General features: G+C 36.9%; 3 protein-coding genes across 5 annotated transcripts; 1 reads left to right on the top strand and 2 right to left on the bottom strand.

Annotated features, from left to right (window-relative positions):
• Window positions 1–104: 104 nt before the first annotated feature.
• Window positions 105–3,708, bottom strand: LOC140976806 (uncharacterized). 2 transcript variants are annotated; one of them, XR_012175322.1, is made up of 4 exons: window positions 2,855–3,708; window positions 1,885–2,418; window positions 1,579–1,807; window positions 105–644 (listed from the first exon to the last, which is right to left on the bottom strand). XR_012175322.1 is itself a non-coding variant. In XM_073441135.1 (3 exons), the coding sequence occupies exons 1-3, from the start codon at window positions 3,605–3,607 to the stop codon at window positions 1,697–1,699; spliced, it is 1,398 nt and encodes a 465-aa protein (XP_073297236.1). In that variant the 5' UTR covers window positions 3,608–3,708; the 3' UTR covers window positions 105–1,696. The 2 variants fall into 2 exon arrangements, 1 of the variants encoding a protein (XP_073297236.1); XM_073441135.1 differs by having other exon boundaries at window positions 105–1,807.
• A 1,029-nt stretch (window positions 3,709–4,737) lies between these two features.
• LOC140976786 (zinc finger protein CONSTANS-LIKE 12) lies at window positions 4,738–7,463 on the bottom strand. The gene is made up of 6 exons (XM_073441099.1): window positions 7,069–7,463; window positions 6,245–6,881; window positions 5,855–6,085; window positions 5,290–5,612; window positions 5,027–5,207; window positions 4,738–4,860 (listed from the first exon to the last, which is right to left on the bottom strand). The coding sequence occupies exons 2-5, from the start codon at window positions 6,854–6,856 to the stop codon at window positions 5,081–5,083; spliced, it is 1,293 nt and encodes a 430-aa protein (XP_073297200.1). The 5' UTR covers window positions 6,857–6,881; window positions 7,069–7,463; the 3' UTR covers window positions 4,738–4,860; window positions 5,027–5,080.
• A 558-nt stretch (window positions 7,464–8,021) lies between these two features.
• Window positions 8,022–17,186, top strand: LOC140976776 (peroxisome biogenesis protein 22). 2 transcript variants are annotated; one of them, XM_073441088.1, is made up of 9 exons: window positions 8,022–8,142; window positions 8,223–8,433; window positions 13,418–13,654; window positions 13,734–13,781; window positions 14,850–14,906; window positions 14,986–15,087; window positions 15,880–15,945; window positions 16,524–16,625; window positions 16,866–17,186. In XM_073441088.1, the coding sequence occupies exons 2-9, from the start codon at window positions 8,341–8,343 to the stop codon at window positions 16,968–16,970; spliced, it is 810 nt and encodes a 269-aa protein (XP_073297189.1). In that variant the 5' UTR covers window positions 8,022–8,142; window positions 8,223–8,340; the 3' UTR covers window positions 16,971–17,186. The 2 variants fall into 2 exon arrangements, with proteins under 2 accessions (XP_073297189.1, XP_073297182.1); XM_073441081.1 differs by having other exon boundaries at window positions 8,053–8,433.
• Window positions 17,187–17,878: the final 692 nt, after the last annotated feature.

Here is a 17,878-nt window from a genome sequence, read left to right as displayed (position 1 = left end):
AAGGAGAGAGCGATTTATTGGGAATAATGTGAATGCCAATCCCAATACCTCGTAACAAAATAATGAATACACATGCTAGATCATAAACAGCATAAGAAGTCAGAGGTTTAAGAGTAGATGACACTCGAAAGTAAATAAATATATTACATAACGTGCAGTAAAGCGCAAGTTTTAGTCTATGCCTTGTTGAAGGCTGGCGAACCATAATATATGAATAAATAAGAGAAAATAAAATTTACATGTATTCGGGGAAGAAAGAAGTGTTAAACCTACAAGTACAAGGGCCAAAGTAAATTTTTCGAAAACCTCTGCGAGCTATAGCAGAAACAACATCAAGCCAATTGCAAGAACTGAAAAACGATTCCTCCTACAAGATATTCAAACAGCATTTCTCCAGCTTCAAAAACCTGTCCCGGGGCTACCTTCGCGAGATTGATCTTCCTATGTTAGGCTCCACCACATCTGCCTCTTGCCTTCTTCGGAAATTATCGTGCTTTAGGTCATGGAAACATATGACTATAATATAATTGTACATTATCCCAGTTATTAAATTTTCAGGCGTCTGTCGGTTAGTTGGATGATTCAGATTTAAGCTAATTGTAGAGATTCCAGCTTCCAAACAATAGATTTCCGGTATGTGTAATCTACAATAACATAAAATTCTAAGATGTCAACCAGTGGATACTCGCAATGACCAGTTTGAGCAAATGAAAATTGATCAGATCAGATCAGATCAGATCAAATCGAAATTCGTGTTGATCCTATCAGAAAATGCTCATCTACATGTTTCGATGGACCAATTGGTAATTAGGACTAAGGAAAGGCTGCTTGCAAAGCCAAAAAAGTTGAACTCAGCAAAAGCCAAAATCTAAAACAAATTTGTCACGCCATGAGATTTTATCAAACAAAGAATGATGCCAACAGACAAGAGAACACTATCAATGAACTCCTAAGACAATCCAATGTATATTAACTACCATTATCCCATTTTAAGAATCACATATCAGTTCCCACTTTCCTTAATTTTCTATCATGTAACTGCACAACTTTCTTGCACACGAACACAATTCAGTAATTAATATCTTATTCCACACACACACACATATCACATATTGGAATAGATATTTTAAGGCTTTAAGTAGTTGGATAAGCGAAATAAACATTCAACAGAGTGGAGGAGAGAGATAAATTTCAAATCTAAGAAAATGCAATCAGCGATAGAAGTTAGATAACATGCAAGATGAATTTGATTTGTCAAACCATGATGAAAAAAGCACATTTATTGGTCGAATAATTTATCAACATCAAGGTTTTGTTATCAAAACCAAACAAAGAAGTGTATCAAAGAGGAAAAAAATTTAAAATAGAAAAATATTTAAAGTTAAGAAAACGAAAATAATAAAAAGACAACTAGAAGCGAGGGAAGAAATCCATATCATGTAATCCAATCTCGTAATAAATGTTTTGGATGATTTAACACTGGGAATTTGTTGCACAAAAGATTTATTTCCTCCCATCCTCCCAAGAACTTAATGGCATGATTTTATATAAATTAATTCTACTCAAGTATTTGCTTACTTGATGAATGCTGAAAAGCACAGTTCCCTGTAAAATTGTTAGCATGGCATGGTTGACATCCGAAGTATGATTCTTGCCAAAAGACTCCATAACATGAAACGTCCTTTTGAGATAAAATTTATCCCCGCATAGAAATCAGTTCATGAGTTCCACAGTTTCTGATTTGGATAATCATCGTTTCATCAAAAGATACCGAAATATCACAGCAGTGACGACGGGGCGCCTTCATCTGCAATAGAAGGAAAATTAAATGAATCATAACGAAGCTATGTCAAAAAAAATTGTGACCAATACCAAATTTAATACCTGTTCAATATCAAAGTTTTGCTTGACCGAGAAAACACTAATAACTTTCAAGTTCTTGATTGCTTTTCTTCTAACACACTTTCCATCATCATGCCTCGTGTAGTTTGTCAAGATCCCAGTGCTATCAGAAACTACATTATTTAGAAAAAAGACGACAGGTCTTTCGCAAGGATCACTCGGGAATTCTCTTGTATTAAACATAAAATGGCTTGAAGCCACATCTCTGCCTCTCTTCCATGGTCTAAAAGTTCTTTGAAGCGAGAGAACTTCCGGAAGAAGCATATTTTCCTCATACAATTGAATCGCATAACCCCATGAAATCGAAACTGTGAGTTCATTGGTACGATCATAGCAAACAGTTTGCTGCAATATCCTAGCTGGATCAAAATGTGCAGCTTTGAACAGATGTTCCAAAGAATGAATTCTGCTCATGCCAGGAAAGATTGGTTCCACAGCATCTATGTGATGAAGCGAAGCAACAAGTGATAATGGATGTGAAGAAAGCATCCCAAACAAATCTCCTCGAATGTCAACCTAAAGATTAATAGACAACTGAAATAAAGGAAATCACGGAATAGAAGCTGATTCTGACTGAATAAATCTAAACTTCTTAACCCAACAAAGTAAGTGAATATAGGGCCAAAAAAATGCTAAAATTTGATCTGCTCGTTAGCAAATACATACCACTGTGAATCTAAGATACTTATAAGTAAAGGAGAATGATGAATACAAGACATGGGTGGAACAGTGCTAGGCATAATTGTTTACGATAATTACTTGAGAATGTACATAACATAAATCCAATTTATCAAGGAAGGTTGCAAACAACAAAAGAACAATAAAAAGCGCAACTAAGTATTAAGAACATATTTATGATATATTGCATATAAATTTCATCGCACCAACATAACGCTTCCGAGACAAAAAATTACTACACGATAATGGGAAATGACATCAAGAAACATCACACCTGATGGAAGCCGGGTTCAACTGTTAACCGGACACCGAGCTCAGATACGCAAGCGAAAATCCGAGCATCGCTTCCATACAAATGGGGATACCTATTAAGGCAAGAATCTAGAATCCGATGCATTGCCTGAACTAAAGGTGCACTAATAGCATAACCTCCGCCGCCAAACGCCATGTCAAAGTAAAACTTCTCGTTCTGCTCGTAAATCTCAGAGCTACAACCAATGTAGTACCACCTACTATGATCATACTTGGACAAGATTTTCACTAAATTGTCAGTGAAAAAAACTGTGTCATCATCCCCAAAAACGTACCAGGAAATGTCGGGAATGTTGAGAGCAAAAGCGTCTTTCACAATGCGGGCGATGCGGTGGCCGGCAGTGAGGTAGGAGGAATTCTGGGGGATGATAATCGGAGGCAGTGTAGGAAAGGAGGAGGGATTGGGTACGGGGCGGTCTAGGAAAATGAAGGTGGTATTGAGGTGGGAAATGGGGTTGTGCCACATCTGGACGTAAGCAGCGCGGGAGGCGAAAGAGGAAGCGGATGAGGCTATCGAGAATAGTAGGTTCTTGACGGTGATCGGCGGAGGATACGGCGGTGACGGTTGGGTTTCGGTGCCTTCGAAGGCGATATCCGGTGGTTGAACGTGGAGGTGGTGGAGATAGAGAAGGAGGGAGATGGAGAGGGCGGTGGAGAGGAGGAGGAGGGAATCCTTGACGCGCGATGCTGTAAAGGGTCTCGAAATTATGGGCATTTCTCGAATCTGGCACGCAGAAAACACACAGTGAGTGTGGGTAATTTGAGAAAGACGAGGAATCGACAGAAGCAAATCGAGATGTTGGAATTGCTGTGGTTGGTAACCGGTACAAAAGGAAAGAAGAAAGCGTTAAATGCATTGCGCCCCCTTACCTATGTTTTCTTTTCATTCGACCTCTTAAAAATTAAAATATTAATTAGATGATTTCTCATTCCTTAAATATAGTATTATTTAATTATTGATAATTAATGATTATTACAATATTATATTTAATACTACTAATCACTCCATGATCAAAATATTTTACTACACAATTATCCAAAGCTAAGGGTTCAATAGTCATTATATTCAAGCTATCTCTTTGTATTATGTTAATTTGTACAATTTTGATAAGGGTATGACAAGCTTCGATAATTACCAATTTATCCTTCACAACTTTGATAATTTCCATATTAAAATAGACTATGACATCAAAAGTTAATTACTCCAAGTGTCTCAAATTTAATAATATAATATAGATAACGACACTACACTTATTCTAGAAATTAATTATAAACTCACAAATTATAATTACAAAAAATGACCAAAAATCAATAGTATAAATACATAACACGATATTGTGTATAATTTATAATAGGTAGGCAGCAAGTATATGTTAGGGCTTGACATGAAAAATAAATGCTCAGACCAATATTTCTTGGTCATATATTATTGCTTTGTAATCATGTCGTGTGTGGTTTATACAGTTTTCTTGTAAATTTAAACAAAAAATGGATCCATCTAAACTGGGATTCCCTTTTTCTATATTCCAAAAACAGAAATTCTACGGTGAAACAACCAAAATTCAGTGGCTGATCAAGATCACATAAACAAGTCTTAGATCTGCTAAAATTTATTACACACAGCTTTATATCTAAACTGGTTGGACCATAATCAAGAACATGTGTTTGATCAATACTGAAGCGGACGCACAATATCACTTGAGAAGATCTTTCGGCAAAGAGTTGTCAGGAAAAATACTCTTGTCTTTCTGAAAGTGGAAACCTTCAAGACTGAAGATGACGGAGATTACGCTAACAAAATATCGATATGCTTTCATGAATTATAATCGAAGTGTGTAGTAGTACCTATGAGAATGATTATATTGAGGCTAAGGGATGTCTCAAGAAAAGAATGCGCGGTGGAAATTGGATCTACGTCTTGATGAAATGAAACATGCTTTCATAGGTTCAGCTGCACACTGCAAGTTCCTGTCAGCAGAAATATGTTAAGATGAAGGGTTGTGTCTGAAGTAAACTAGAACTTGGGGGATTGGCGTATAACTAAAATCAAATAATTGTTGCAATATTATTTATTGATCTTATTGTTTAGATTACGAAGTCTGAGAATTAGAGTAGGGTAATGTATGATATATACCTTTACGGAAAGAAAATGCATCTACTAAGGCAGGGAGAAATTCGGTGACTTAGATTAACAATCACTTGATCCAGCAGGGTCCAAGTGAAAAGCTTCACCAGACTTGACGAATCTACCTTTAACACGCCTTCTTGTATCGGCTCTCGCTTTACGAGAAGCATATCTTATCTGTTTTCCGAACCTACATTCCGATGCATATTCAATAATATAGCTAGCACAATGCATTAGAAAGACAAAAATGAAATGACCATAGAAGCACTTACGTTCTTGTCTTCTTCTTTTCATTGTATCTCATCTTGGCTTTATCCCTCGCCTGTGGACAACTTGGTTCGAAATTAGAATCCCATGGGGATTCACCGGTCAGAAATAAAGTCGATAACCCACAGTCTTGATAATCAGCTGCGCTACTTTCCCCGGTTATGTTAGACAAAGATAGCGACATGCTTGAAGGGACTCGTCCACTTGCAAAACCAGGGCAGAGGTTTGAATTCATAAACATGCAATTAGAATTGCTATTCATTGCGGGGATCAAATTAGTCGAAGTGGTTGGAAAACACAAGCCCTCTTGTTGTACGGACGAGGATGCCTAAACATAACATAGGATGCATCATTTGCAGCATCAAGAAAAGAAATGCATGCATACATGTGTGGACCTAATCACTTCCTTTATGGTTGGTGGTAGTGGTCAGACTGTATCGGCAGTCGCACTGGACAGCAGGATAATTCTTGGCCCCAACAATATTTACATGACATATTATAGTACGAGGAGTTAACATTTAAAGTAAATGATAAGACAAATATAAAGAGAGACAAAGGTTATAACAGAACCTCCAAAGTGTTTTCAATATGTGTGGTATTGGATCCAGTGACAGACAAGTTTTTCTCCATCAACAAACCACCACATGTTCCTCTGTCAGATATATCTATTGTCTGGTTTTGCAAATTCTCTAACATTTCGTACCCACTCTCGAAGTTCAGGGCAATTTCATCCATGTCAATACTGTCACGTATATCATCACTTTCATGAAGCCCGATATCCTTAATACTTTCAACACACCCCTGGTATATATAGCCAAGTCGAAGTCAAAGCTAATTTAGCACAGAATTAATATCAAGTCCTAAGTTATAAAGCATTAGTCCAAAGAAACTACACGCATTTCAAATTCTTGTGCATGAATTTTAGATTACTTCCAATTTATTACTTAGGATTTGGATCACCTTTTGCAGGGTGGTTGCTTGAGAGAAGAAAGGTGTTTGATCTCTGTTCGATGATGCATATTTCTGATTCCAAACTTGTGAGGACATAAAGTTAGGCAGAAGTATAGGAGGTATTGGCGGTGGAAACGCCCATGAATCGAACTTGACACAAGAGGCAATCTCGTTCAGCCTATTCGCCACCATTCCTCCACCACCACCAGAAGACGACGATCCACCAATTTCAATCTTTCCATCAACTGTTACAATCCCCTCAAGCGATTTACTAGAATCGAGAACGGGTGACCAAATCCTGGAGAACTCGACAGGAGAAGGGCATCCACTGTAAAAGTTCAACTTGAGGCGATCATGCCCCGGGCCAGAGCAGCCACCACCACCGACACGACAGCCATTGTCACAGGCCTGGCAAAAACAAAGCTCCTCGTCGAGGCACCGCAAGATCGCAGCCTGTGAATAACACTTATCACAAATGAGGGATCGGAGATGCCTTCTTGACAAACAATTTGCTGAGTGAACACATCCATCACACTGCAAGCACAGCCGGGCAGCATCCGGTTTGCAATACACTACTGCCCTCACCACCCCACAGAAGTCGCACACAGGCTGACCCATCATCTTTACCAATATCTATTGCTTTTCACTGAGACAATGCATCATTAAATCACCATAAAATTTTATTTTAATCAAGAAACAGCTGGGATCATGAACCGGAAAAAGGCAGAAACTAAATCATCAAACGAATTTTCAACATAAAAGCGGGAATCCCACTAATCTTATTCGCAAATAAAAAGAAGGCACTGAAACAGGTTAAATGGACCATCACTAACCAACATCCAATGAATGATCATAACCCATTGATGGAAACAATGCAGATAACTGATTCGAACGGATAAAAACTTTTATTATTTTTAATTTGACAAGAATGCATTTTATATTTGAACAGGAAACATGGAACAGACGATAAAGATTTATAGGTTGATGATGAACTGATGCATATTTATCCACGTGCTTCCGAGGATCTGGTTTACAGCAACGTGGAGAAATGTGGGTTCTGAAAACACATTTGATTGCTGATCTGGAAAATGTTTGAAGAAAGAAAAAACTGAGCTTGAGACTCGTTCAATATATGCTGAGGTGTGGGATTATCCTGGCCACAACTTTGCTGTTGAATCATCCTAACTTCTGGATGGATATACTCCTCGTATTATAGTAAGAAGTGTATACTTGACGGACATGGCTTAGGATTTGATTTCATTTCCGTGTAACTATTACCATTAATTAAACATACATAAAGCGATTTGGAGTTGATATTTCAATTTTATTTTTAATCATAAATCTTTTAAGACATTAATTATAGGTTCTTTTGAGGAACCATTTAGTAATTAACATGATAGTCACGTGGTTCAATGATAATATTGTTGTTAAAATTTTGTTTGTGAAGTCGCTTGATTACTTTATGCTAAAAGTTAAAATTTCGTGACATCAATAATTTGGATAGGTCTCTGAGACAGTCTTACGAATCTTTTTCTGTTAGACGAGTTAACCATACCGATATTTACAATAAAAAGTAATACTCTTAACATAAAAATTAATACTTTTTTATGGATGATCCAAATAAGATATTGGACTCACGAAATTAATCCGTGAGATCATCTCACAAGAGTTTTTGTGTAATAATTTTGACATATTGAGTGTGTATTCGTGAGACTATGTCATGAGTTAGGTTTCAGATAATGATGATGGTTTAACGATTATATTAAAAAATATACACTCGATGTAAAAAAAAATAAAAAGAAATGAATTTTGAACCGGATTAAAAAAATGAAATGGAAAATGTAAAAACTGCTCCACTGGAAAAGGTGGAATTCGTTTCTCAGACAGCAGCGCCTTCCCCTGTCCCGGTCTCTCTCCTTCCAGGCTTCAGCTTTCCTTTTTCTCTGTGCCGTGATGTTATCATTTAACAGAAATGGTTAATTAACAGATTGAGAGACTAAAATCCCGGAAGCTGAAGTCCAATTTCGAATTTCGCCAAATCCAAAAAAGGGTCAATCGGGTTTTGTTCAATTGATTCAGATAAGCAGAAATTGCTGTAAGTTCTCATGGCCGATAATTCTAGAGAAGATCTTTTGCGGTTGGTCAAGCGTGTTGGAGCTTTTCTCACAGTCAAGATTTCCAATATCTTCCGACACATGGTTTTAGTTCTCTCTATTCGGTTTTATTTTTTCCTTCCATTTCTTTGGTTTTGGCGAATCATGTGTGTTTTAAGTTTTGATCATTTTCTTTTCTCTCCCTGTATTTTCCCTGTATTTTCCATATGTATTTCATCATTTCTTTGTTGTCAATTTAGGGTTTCTTTCGTTTTTACGGTGGATGTTGGGTTTCTTTTTGTTTGTCATGACGGTAAATTTGGTTTTAGACTTTAAGTTTAGCTGAATATTTTGGTTTATAAGTCGAAATCTGCTATTTTGGTCGTGATTTTGCATTGTTTGAAGTTTTGTCTTGTTTTTTATGTGATTAAATCTGTGGAGTATTTTAGTGCGTCACACCTAAAAATGGCATGCCGTTATAGCAGTAAGATTTCATGTTTTGTGTTAGTTGTCCCACATCGGTTGGGTAAAATGACTGGATGTTACATATATGGATATGGACAATCCTCTCCCCTTGAGCTAACTTTTGGGGTTGAGTTAGGTCCAAGTTCCATTCTTAACATGTTTTTTTTTTTGAACCTGAAAAGTTCTTCTTGTATTCAATTGAAAAAATGAATCAAAAAAATGTTCTGTGGCATATACAAATACTACTAACTATAACCGTAAAGTTGCTAAGGAAAAGAAGAACCAAAAACACGTTTCTTATCACTCTCAACACACCCCCCTCAAGCTTGGTACAAGTTTCGTGTACCAAGCTTGGAGAGCAGGTTATAATGTTGGTCCTTGCCCAAGCTCTTGGTCAAGATGTCAGCAAGTTGACCATTAGTAGAAATATGAGCAGTTTGAATAAGACCGTTGCGATTTTTTCTCGAACCACATGACAATCGATCTCAATATGTTTAGTGCGTTCATGGTACATAGGATTAGCAGCAATATGAAGTGCGGCTTGATTGTCACAGTAAAGGGTCGTTGGTTGGAGAAATGTGATGCCCATGTCATCCAGCAAGCCACGAATCCAAACGATTTCACAAGTAGTGGTGGCCATAGCGCGGTATTCAGCTTCAGCCGAAGATCTTGATACCGTATTTTGCTTCTTAGTTCGCCACGATAACAAGGAATTGCCAAGTTTAATACAGAATCCAGTCAACGAACGTCGGGTCATGGGACATGACGCCCAATCAGAATCACAATAAGCTGAAAGAACCATTGAGTTCTGAGCTTGCAATAAGATACCCAGACCAGGAGAACATTTCAGATATTTGACCACCCGAAGAGCTGCATCCATGTGAGACTTTTTTGGAGAATGCATGAATTGACTAAGATGCTGAACGACATAACATATGTCAGGCCGTGTGATGGTAAGATAGATCAACCGACCAACAAGCCTTTGATAAGAATCAGGACTGGGCAGTAAGGGATCATGGAGATTACGATTACCAGAACTGTGTGGAGCAATAATGCAATCAAACTCTGTAGTAGTTAACTTCTTATTTTGTTCCATGGGTGTCTCAGAAGGTCGGCTTCCAGCTATACCTGAATCTGCAATAAGTTCTAAGGCATATTTGCGTTGATTGAGATATATGCCCTCATGTGACCGAGCAATCTCTATACCCAAGAAATATTTCAACTTACCAAGATCACGAATTTGTAAATGACAGTGCAAAAAATTCTTCAATTCAACAATTAAGTCAGAATTACTCCCTGTGATGACAATGTCATCTACATAAACCACCAAGATAGTAATGTGCTGAGAATCACGTCTGGTAAAGAGTGAGTGATCATGGTGTGATTGTGTGTAGCCCGCATCGTGCATAATCCCTGCAAATTTATGATTCCACTGTCTCGAAGCCTGCTTAAGACCATACAATGACTTGCGTAATCGACATACTTTACTAGGGCTTTGAATGTGGTAGCCAAGCGGAAGTGTCATAAAAATCTCCTCATCCAAATCACCTTGAATAAAGGCGTTAGCTACATCCATTTGTGTTAAAGACCAATTATTGGCTGCTGCTAGACTAAGCAAACAACGGATGGTGACTATCTTGGCAGTAGGAGAAAAAGTGTCATGGAAATCAATTCCTGGCTGTTGAGTATACCCTTTGGCGACCAACCGTGCTTTGAATTTATCAACCGAACCATCTGGATGATGTTTCACTTTGTACACCCATCGACAACCAATGGGTTTAATATTAGCAGGAAGGTCAACCACATCCCAAGTATGATTAGAATCCAGAGCTGCAAGCTCTAAATCCATGGCTTGTTGCCATCTCGGATCGCTAACTGCTTCATGATAAAAGCGAGGTTCTGAAAATGAAGAAATGGCAGCTGCAAAGGTTCGAAAGGCTGGTGAAAATCTGGAATAGGAAAGGTGTTGAGACAAGGGATACAAGCAGTGAGTAGAGTTACTTTGAGGCAATGTAGGGCAAGAGAAGTCTTGGGTCCACTTGGGAATGGTTTTAGTTCTACAAGATCTTCGAAGTGGTGAGACATGATCACTATTAGGTGATGACATAGTCGAAGACTCATTGGTTGATGGAGATGAACATCCATTATCAGGGAAAGTGTCTGGACAAGAAGATGATGTTGGAAATGGAGGAACAATTGGCACATTCTTGGCAAAAGGAAACATATTCTCATGAAATACAACATCTCGAGAGACAGAAAACTTCTTGGTTTGAAGGTTCATGACTTTATATCCCTTTTGAACATTGGAGTATCCAAGAAAAACGCAAGCTGCAGCTCGAGGAAGAAATTTATGCTCAATAGTCGGAGATGTAACATAACAAAGACATCCTAAAATCCTAAGATGATCATAAGCTGGACTTTTGTGAAACAAGATATCAAAAGGAGTTTTGTTTCCCAGTATAGGACTAGGTGTTCTATTGATGAGATAAACTGATGTCATTGCACAATCACCCCAAAATCTTAGAGGAAGAGAAGCTTGAAATCTCAAGGATCTAGCTATCTCAAGGATATATCGGTGTTTACGCTCAACCACTCCATTTTGTTGTGGAGTATAAGGGCAAGAACTGAAATGAACAACACCTTGTGAAGCAAAAAAATTGCTGCATTCTGATTTGAAAAAATCAGAGGCATTGTCCGATCGAATGGACTTAATTTTAGCCGAAAATTGGGTATTTATCATGGCGAAAAATTGTTTGAGAATCCCAAATATATCCAGCTTTGATTGCATCAGAAAAACCCAAGTCCCTCGTGAAAAATCATCAACAATAGTTAAGAAGTATCTCTCCCCATTGTATGTAGGTGTATTAAATGGACCCCAAATGTCCATGTGGACGAGTTGAAAAGGGATCAATGTTTTTGTCAAGCTTGATTTGGGAAATGCTAGCCTAGATTGCTTTGATAAGGGACAAATTGAGCAATGATTCAATGATATATTCTTGGCCAAAAAGGGCAACAAATGCATCCTAGAAACAGACATATGTCCTAACCTTTTGTGCCAAATGTCACAACTAACTGATGATGGAGTACTACTCACAAAATTATTCTGGTAACGCAAGGTATTACAAGCAGGAATAGAAAAATGCATCGAGTTTACAGTATGAGGTGAACTGAAGTGCTTGATCAGCTGATTAGCAAGATGATACAACCCATTCCTTTCTTTACCAATCCCAACTATCCTCCCAGTTGTTAGGTCCTGAAACAAACAAAACCGAGGATAAAAGGTGACAGAACAATTATGAGATAAAATGCCTGGATGTTACATATATGGATATGGACAATCCTCCCCCCTTGAGCTAACTTTTGGTGTTGAGTTAGGTCCAAGTTCCATTCTTAACATGGTATCAGAGCCAGGTTCCATAGTTATGTGTTGGACCTCCTATAGTTAGGCCACCCGTTCTGCCCATAATTGGGTCATTTGTAAACTCCACGCTCCAGATGTTCATTCCTGGGCGTGAGGAGGGTGTGTTAGTTGTCCCACATCGGTTGGGTAAAATGCCTGGATGTTACATATATGGATATGGACAATCCTCCCCCCTTGAGCTAACTTTTGGGGTTGAGTTAGGTCCAAGTTCCATTCTTAACATTTTGTGATCACAAAAAAACGAGAAGGTGATATGGTATGCATGCAGATTAATGTGTGCTATGTTTCTTATAATTTGAATCTAGTTACACTTTCCGTGCCGAAATATCTAAACACGAATAATTGAGTGGTATTTTGGTGTTGTGATGAAAGAGAGAAATGTTTAATGGTCGACTGGTAAAGAACAAGTTTTGATTTCCTAATATGTTACAATAGCAACATTTATCCTTGGATCTAAGGAGACGACTCATTGATGCTGATTGATGATTATGATCGATGGAGAGGAACGATAGCTGCCAAGGCATTTTTTATGAGATGAAGTTGCGATAGTAAATGTTTAGTTGTTAGATATTCATTGTTCTTAAGAGATTACGAAATCTTCTTAAATAAATGGTTTAGATTCAATCATTACTCATGTCAACTGTTGAGACCCTTTCAAGTTTGTTCCCTTCCTTTAGTATACCTTTATGCACTCATTTTTGATTAATCAAGCCTTTGATACATAGGAAAATGGGAAAACAATAAAGATAACGAAGTCTTTCTGTTGTTTGCATGGATAAGATATGACAAATGTTCTTTTAACACTTGACTGGTTTTTGAAGAAGGCCTTATGCCAGCGAAGGCAACTTTGAGTTTTTGCTAGCTATTTAGAAAGATCAAGTTTTTTTAGTAATCAAACAGTTAGTTTTTATGGGAAACATTTGAAGGCATTCTGGATGAACTTTGTGTGGGGAACATTTAATCTCGGCCTATGAGTTGAAGAATCCTTTTGGAGTTCTTATTCCTTACGAATCGAGTGCGCAGAGCATTTTGGCGTTTTAGAGCTCCGCTCCCTTTGTTTTGCAAATTAACTGTTAGAATATGATTCTAAAAAATTCTTTGTTGTTTGAACGATTTCATTTGTACTTGGAAAATTGCACTCCAAAGAGAAGAAAATAGCATTTTGGTTTACTAGTTAATATTTCTTACTTGTTTGGACCACAGGATTCAAGATCTGTTGGGGCCATAGCAGGGCTAGCATTTGCTTTAGTTTTTACTTGGAGACTATTGAGAACTCCTAGGGGGCCTCCAAGAAGGCAACCTAAAAGGCAGGCATCAACAACTGGCAGTTCTGGTGTTAGTAGTCATGCCAATGTGAATGATGCATCTTCACGGGTTGGCGATCCGTCAGAAGATTCCAGAACTCAAAATGTGATCGATGAATTCTTTCAGCCTGTGAAGGTTGGTCAACTATATGTTAATATTTTAATTTTGCACGGTGTTTGAAATTATTGTAACTGCTTTTTTGGTTCAATTGCAGCCAACTCTTGCGCAAATAGTTAGACAAAGGTTGAGTGAAGGAAGGAAGGTAGTTATGCATTTTGTAGCTGACCTGCTTTCATTTGATGTGTGCATGTGTGGTTACTTATTTAATTGCTAGTTGATTAGCATGGTCTTTCCCTGCTCTGGTTCTTTAGCTGAAGCTGAAATAACTTGATAGTTGACATATGGAAGTAAGATATTCCCTGACATAAATTCAGGAAACTCTGACAGAAATTTTTTCCCTGTACATATTCAAGTAAAAAGAGAACCTTAGTATATTATGGAGTGGATGTATCTTCCCTCAATGAATTAAACTTTTGCAATCAGCAAGGATAGGAAATTAAGAATAAAATGGTACGGAGGAGTTAACTGGGATTCAATTGTTGCAGTGGTAGACTAGAGAGTAGGAAGAATACATACTGAAGTATAGACTGAAAAGAGTGGATTGAGCTAGATCTAATTGTTGTCTTGGGGCTCCTCACGTGTGACATCCAAATAGTGGAAGAAAAACTAGAACCCTTATAGGTAGGTAGGCATCACTTGAAAAAGTTAAGAGAGTAATAATTTTATTGATAAGTGGGTTCATGGTTATTGTACTAAATAGGTAAAAAAAAAGTTAGATCTTAGATGTATTTTAAGTTATGTGGATGAAATTACTAACGCTGAAAATTTTGGAAGAGAAGAGCATGCATTTTGATACCCGTTAGAATTTATAAAATGCCAAATAGATTAGTCTCTGTGCTTTTTGCTATATATCACTTGGTTCCCATGGGCAGAGTTGCTCATTTTGGTGCCAACCCTACCTCTTGCTAATAAAGAAACCATGTTGCGCTTGTGCAACGGGCACATAAGTAAAGTTACAATGTTTATTGAAGTTTTTACTATTCCTATAATTTCCTCAACCTTAATGTCGCAGTTTTAGTACTCCAAGACAGGATGTATTTCAATCCCCATTCTTGCAGAACTACATAGTCATAAGGTGGTGGTGTGGTACTTTTTAAAGCTTGAAACCAATGTCAGATCTGCACTTAATTGAATTCTGATTTTGTGATTGAAGGATTTTTGACTCTCATGGAAATGACTTGGCTCTTTTCCCACATCTTAATCGATACAGGTAACATGCCGGTTGCTTGATGTAATTCTTGAGGAAAGCAGTACAGAGGAGCTGCAGGTAATCCTAGTTTCCAATCATTTTACATGATGTCATCATCACGAATCCCTCATTTTTGGCGAACTTTCTTTTTGGCCAGAAGCAAGCAACTGTCAAATCATCAGTTTTGGAGGTTTTGCTTGAGGTCACAAAGTTTTGTGATCTCTATCTCATGGAAAGAGTGTTGGATGACCAAAGCGAAGTAAGTTAGAAACAATTTCTTCCCCTAAGTATATTTTTAGAAGTTTTTGCTATATGTTTTTTTGGTAATTCAGTGATTATACACGGTTGAGATAGAATTTTAAAGATGCTGATAAAAGATTGAAGTTGTCAGCATAACTGCATGCATGCTTGACCGAACTGCAGTTATTAATTCATTAATATTTTGGAACAATCATTAGTTGATTTTGGATGTATTGGCGGTGACCTCTGTAGTTTTATTCTTCTTTTCTTGGAGGAATGGACTGCTTCACATGTTGAATTGTATTACCGCACTATTATGCATTTGGTATGTTGAAAAATTTGTCTCTCCATGCCTGCCAAGTTATTACATACAGCTAGATATCTGGTAAACTTAAGCACAGGCTTTTGTATTCATTTGGATGTATAAATGTTTATGTGAACTTTGAGTAAAAAGAAATGCCTTTTGGCATCACATATAACGTTCAAATGATTATGTAGAGAAACTTGTTCAGAGTTGGGGAATTGAAGTACCTTACCTTCGTTGCTTGTGAGGATACTTATGGCATTGGCTGTTTCCTTTTCAGGCAAGCTGAGGCATATATATAGCTCAGAATATGTACCAATACTCTTTAAGTCTATAAGAATATAAGACAAGTATTTAATAAATGAGCAGAATAACTCTGCAACTCAAATCTGAAGAGTGTCAGGATACATCGTAATGAAGCTTTTATGCACTTTGTTATTATTGAACTTTGTTGTTGATACGAGCTTTTGATTCTAAATCACTAATAGGCTGAATAAAATAATGCAGAAGAATGTTCTCGTAGCTTTGGAAGAGGCTGGGGTTTTTACTTCTGGTGGTTTGGTCAAAGATAAGGTATTGCTCAATATCGATATTTTGTGCATAAAAAGTTCATCTTTTCGTTTCAATTTTGCACGGCTCCTTTAATTTTATTTTTGGTCTTGCTTTATGTGAAGTACATTGAGAATGTGCTGTACGTTTATTATCTTCAATATGATTGATATTCATTCACTTCCTACAATCATCCTGCAAAGTAAACTGTTAAATTTATGTACTACTTGATTTTAGCACAATTTAGTACCATTTGCATGGCTGCGGCATCCTACACTGTATAAAAGTGCTTTGGTTGTATTTTGTCCCTGAAGCTTGACATGATTACTATGCGATCTCTTTTGAACATTCTGTCTTACACTTGTCAAAATTCTAATCATGTATTTAGTTTGCATAAAGTATGATTTACTTGCTGTTAGTTGTCGTGGCCTTGCAGAAGTAATTTGTGTACATATGGTTAGGCAGTTGCGGTTTAACATCTTGCATTTTCGCGGGATCTGAATTATGTTACATAATCAGCCAGTTTCATGTGCCAAACACTGGTTCAAACTTTTAAACCACTGTCCCGTTTTATTCCATTTATCTAATTAATGAACCTGCAGGTGCTTTTCTGTAGCACGGAGACCGGGCGAACGTCTTTTGTCAGACAACTTGAACCAGATTGGCACATAGACTCCAATCCTGAAATTGTCAACCAGTTATCGGTATTTGCAACTTTTTTCAAATCATGATATTAATATAGGGAAAAACTACAAGTTCTGCGATAGTAATGATGAATTGACTGATGTTTCCAAATACCATTATCGATATGTAAATCGACCGTTAATTTTATGTTGGCCTCTCTATCTAGTGTATTCTAATTTTCAAATTTGAAATCCCAAATTTTTTCCTTTTTTCAAGTTATAACCTTTGTTTTGAATCAACTATACCTTCCCATTTTCCAGAGATTCATCAAGTATCTGCTTCACATCTCTTCTGTCAAGCTCGAACGGCCCCCCTCCAACGTTGTCACTGCTGCGTCCTTGGAACGATATTTTGGAATTGTCTGATGCGAGGGAACCTAGGTTCTTGCACATTTTTCTCATGCTTTTTCTTCTTTGTTTGGAGTTTGGTAAATGTAATGTATGGTTCCTTAATTCCCAGCAGTTGTACGCCAATTCCTGTGTTCCATATTTATGTTTATCAAATAAATTTGTTGCAAGGACACTTGCGGAAAAGATTGTTATTGTTCAGAATAATCTATCTGTAGCACACTTTACTTTCAAGGGTAAAGAAGTTAGCAACGTAAACTTATGCTAAATCGGTTTTATTTGTCATACAACAGATGTCATTTGAATCAGAAGAAACTTTGCTCCTTGCTTTGGTTTCACATCACTCACTTTCCCTCTTCAAAACTCATCGAATAATTTTTTATGTTAAGACTTCATTTGATTCTTATTTCAATAATAATATGCTTAAAAATATTTTAGAGGTTGAAAACTTTCTAATCGATTATTCCAATAAAATTATTTTGATAATCTTTTGATTGAATTGGTGTGACACATCAAATTATAATTTTTGATCCAATGCTTGATGTTGCGATAAAGTATAAATCAAACTTAATAAAAACAAAATATAAAATCGAACGTTTATCGTTTTACGAAAAATTATAATTAGTGATAACAACATAATTTAAAATTTTTAATCATACATTAGTTCAAACGTTACGTTTTGATAATGTAACTCGTTGCATTCTATGATAATCGAACATGTTATAAAATCGATCATTTATTACTTTACTTATAGTTGGTGGTAAAATCACATTTCAAATTCTATTAAACTATAAAACAATTCAAATGCAAGATAATTATTGCACCTTAATATAAAAAGTTGAATAAATTAAATTTATGGGCATATAAATGTTTTAAATGAGTGAATATTTGTTTAAGAAAAAAAATATTAGAACACATTGCAAATT

This window comes from Primulina huaijiensis, chromosome 1, assembly GCF_012295235.1.
Source record: "Primulina huaijiensis isolate GDHJ02 chromosome 1, ASM1229523v2, whole genome shotgun sequence".
In the NCBI taxonomy this organism is placed as follows: Eukaryota; Viridiplantae; Streptophyta; class Magnoliopsida; order Lamiales; family Gesneriaceae; genus Primulina; species Primulina huaijiensis.
Note: the sequence above shows the minus strand (reverse complement) of the source record. Positions and strands in the feature narration are given on the sequence as shown.

Bases quoted from the DNA above. Each gene is read 5' to 3' on its own strand.
- LOC140976806 (XM_073441135.1), bottom strand. From the start codon at position 3,607: ATGCCCATAATTTCGAGACCCTTTACAGCATCGCGCGTCAAGGATTCC. The intron at 2,419-2,854 runs GTGTGATGTTTC...ATTAATCTTTAG, and splicing joins TTGAACCCGGCTTCCATCAG to GTTGACATTCGAGGAGATTT. The intron at 1,808-1,884 runs GTATTAAATTTG...CTTCTATTGCAG, and splicing joins AAAACTTTGATATTGAACAG to ATGAAGGCGCCCCGTCGTCA.
- LOC140976786 (XM_073441099.1), bottom strand. From the start codon at position 6,856: ATGATGGGTCAGCCTGTGTGCGACTTCTGTGGGGTGGTGAGGGCAGTA. The intron at 6,086-6,244 runs GTGATCCAAATC...TATATATACCAG, and splicing joins AAGCAACCACCCTGCAAAAG to GGGTGTGTTGAAAGTATTAA. The intron at 5,613-5,854 runs GTTCTGTTATAA...TGTTATGTTTAG, and splicing joins ATATTGAAAACACTTTGGAG to GCATCCTCGTCCGTACAACA.
- LOC140976776 (XM_073441088.1), top strand. From the start codon at position 8,341: ATGGCCGATAATTCTAGAGAAGATCTTTTGCGGTTGGTCAAGCGTGTT. The intron at 14,907-14,985 runs GTAATCCTAGTT...CTTTTTGGCCAG, and splicing joins GCAGTACAGAGGAGCTGCAG to AAGCAAGCAACTGTCAAATC. The intron at 16,626-16,865 runs GTATTTGCAACT...CCCATTTTCCAG, and splicing joins AAATTGTCAACCAGTTATCG to AGATTCATCAAGTATCTGCT.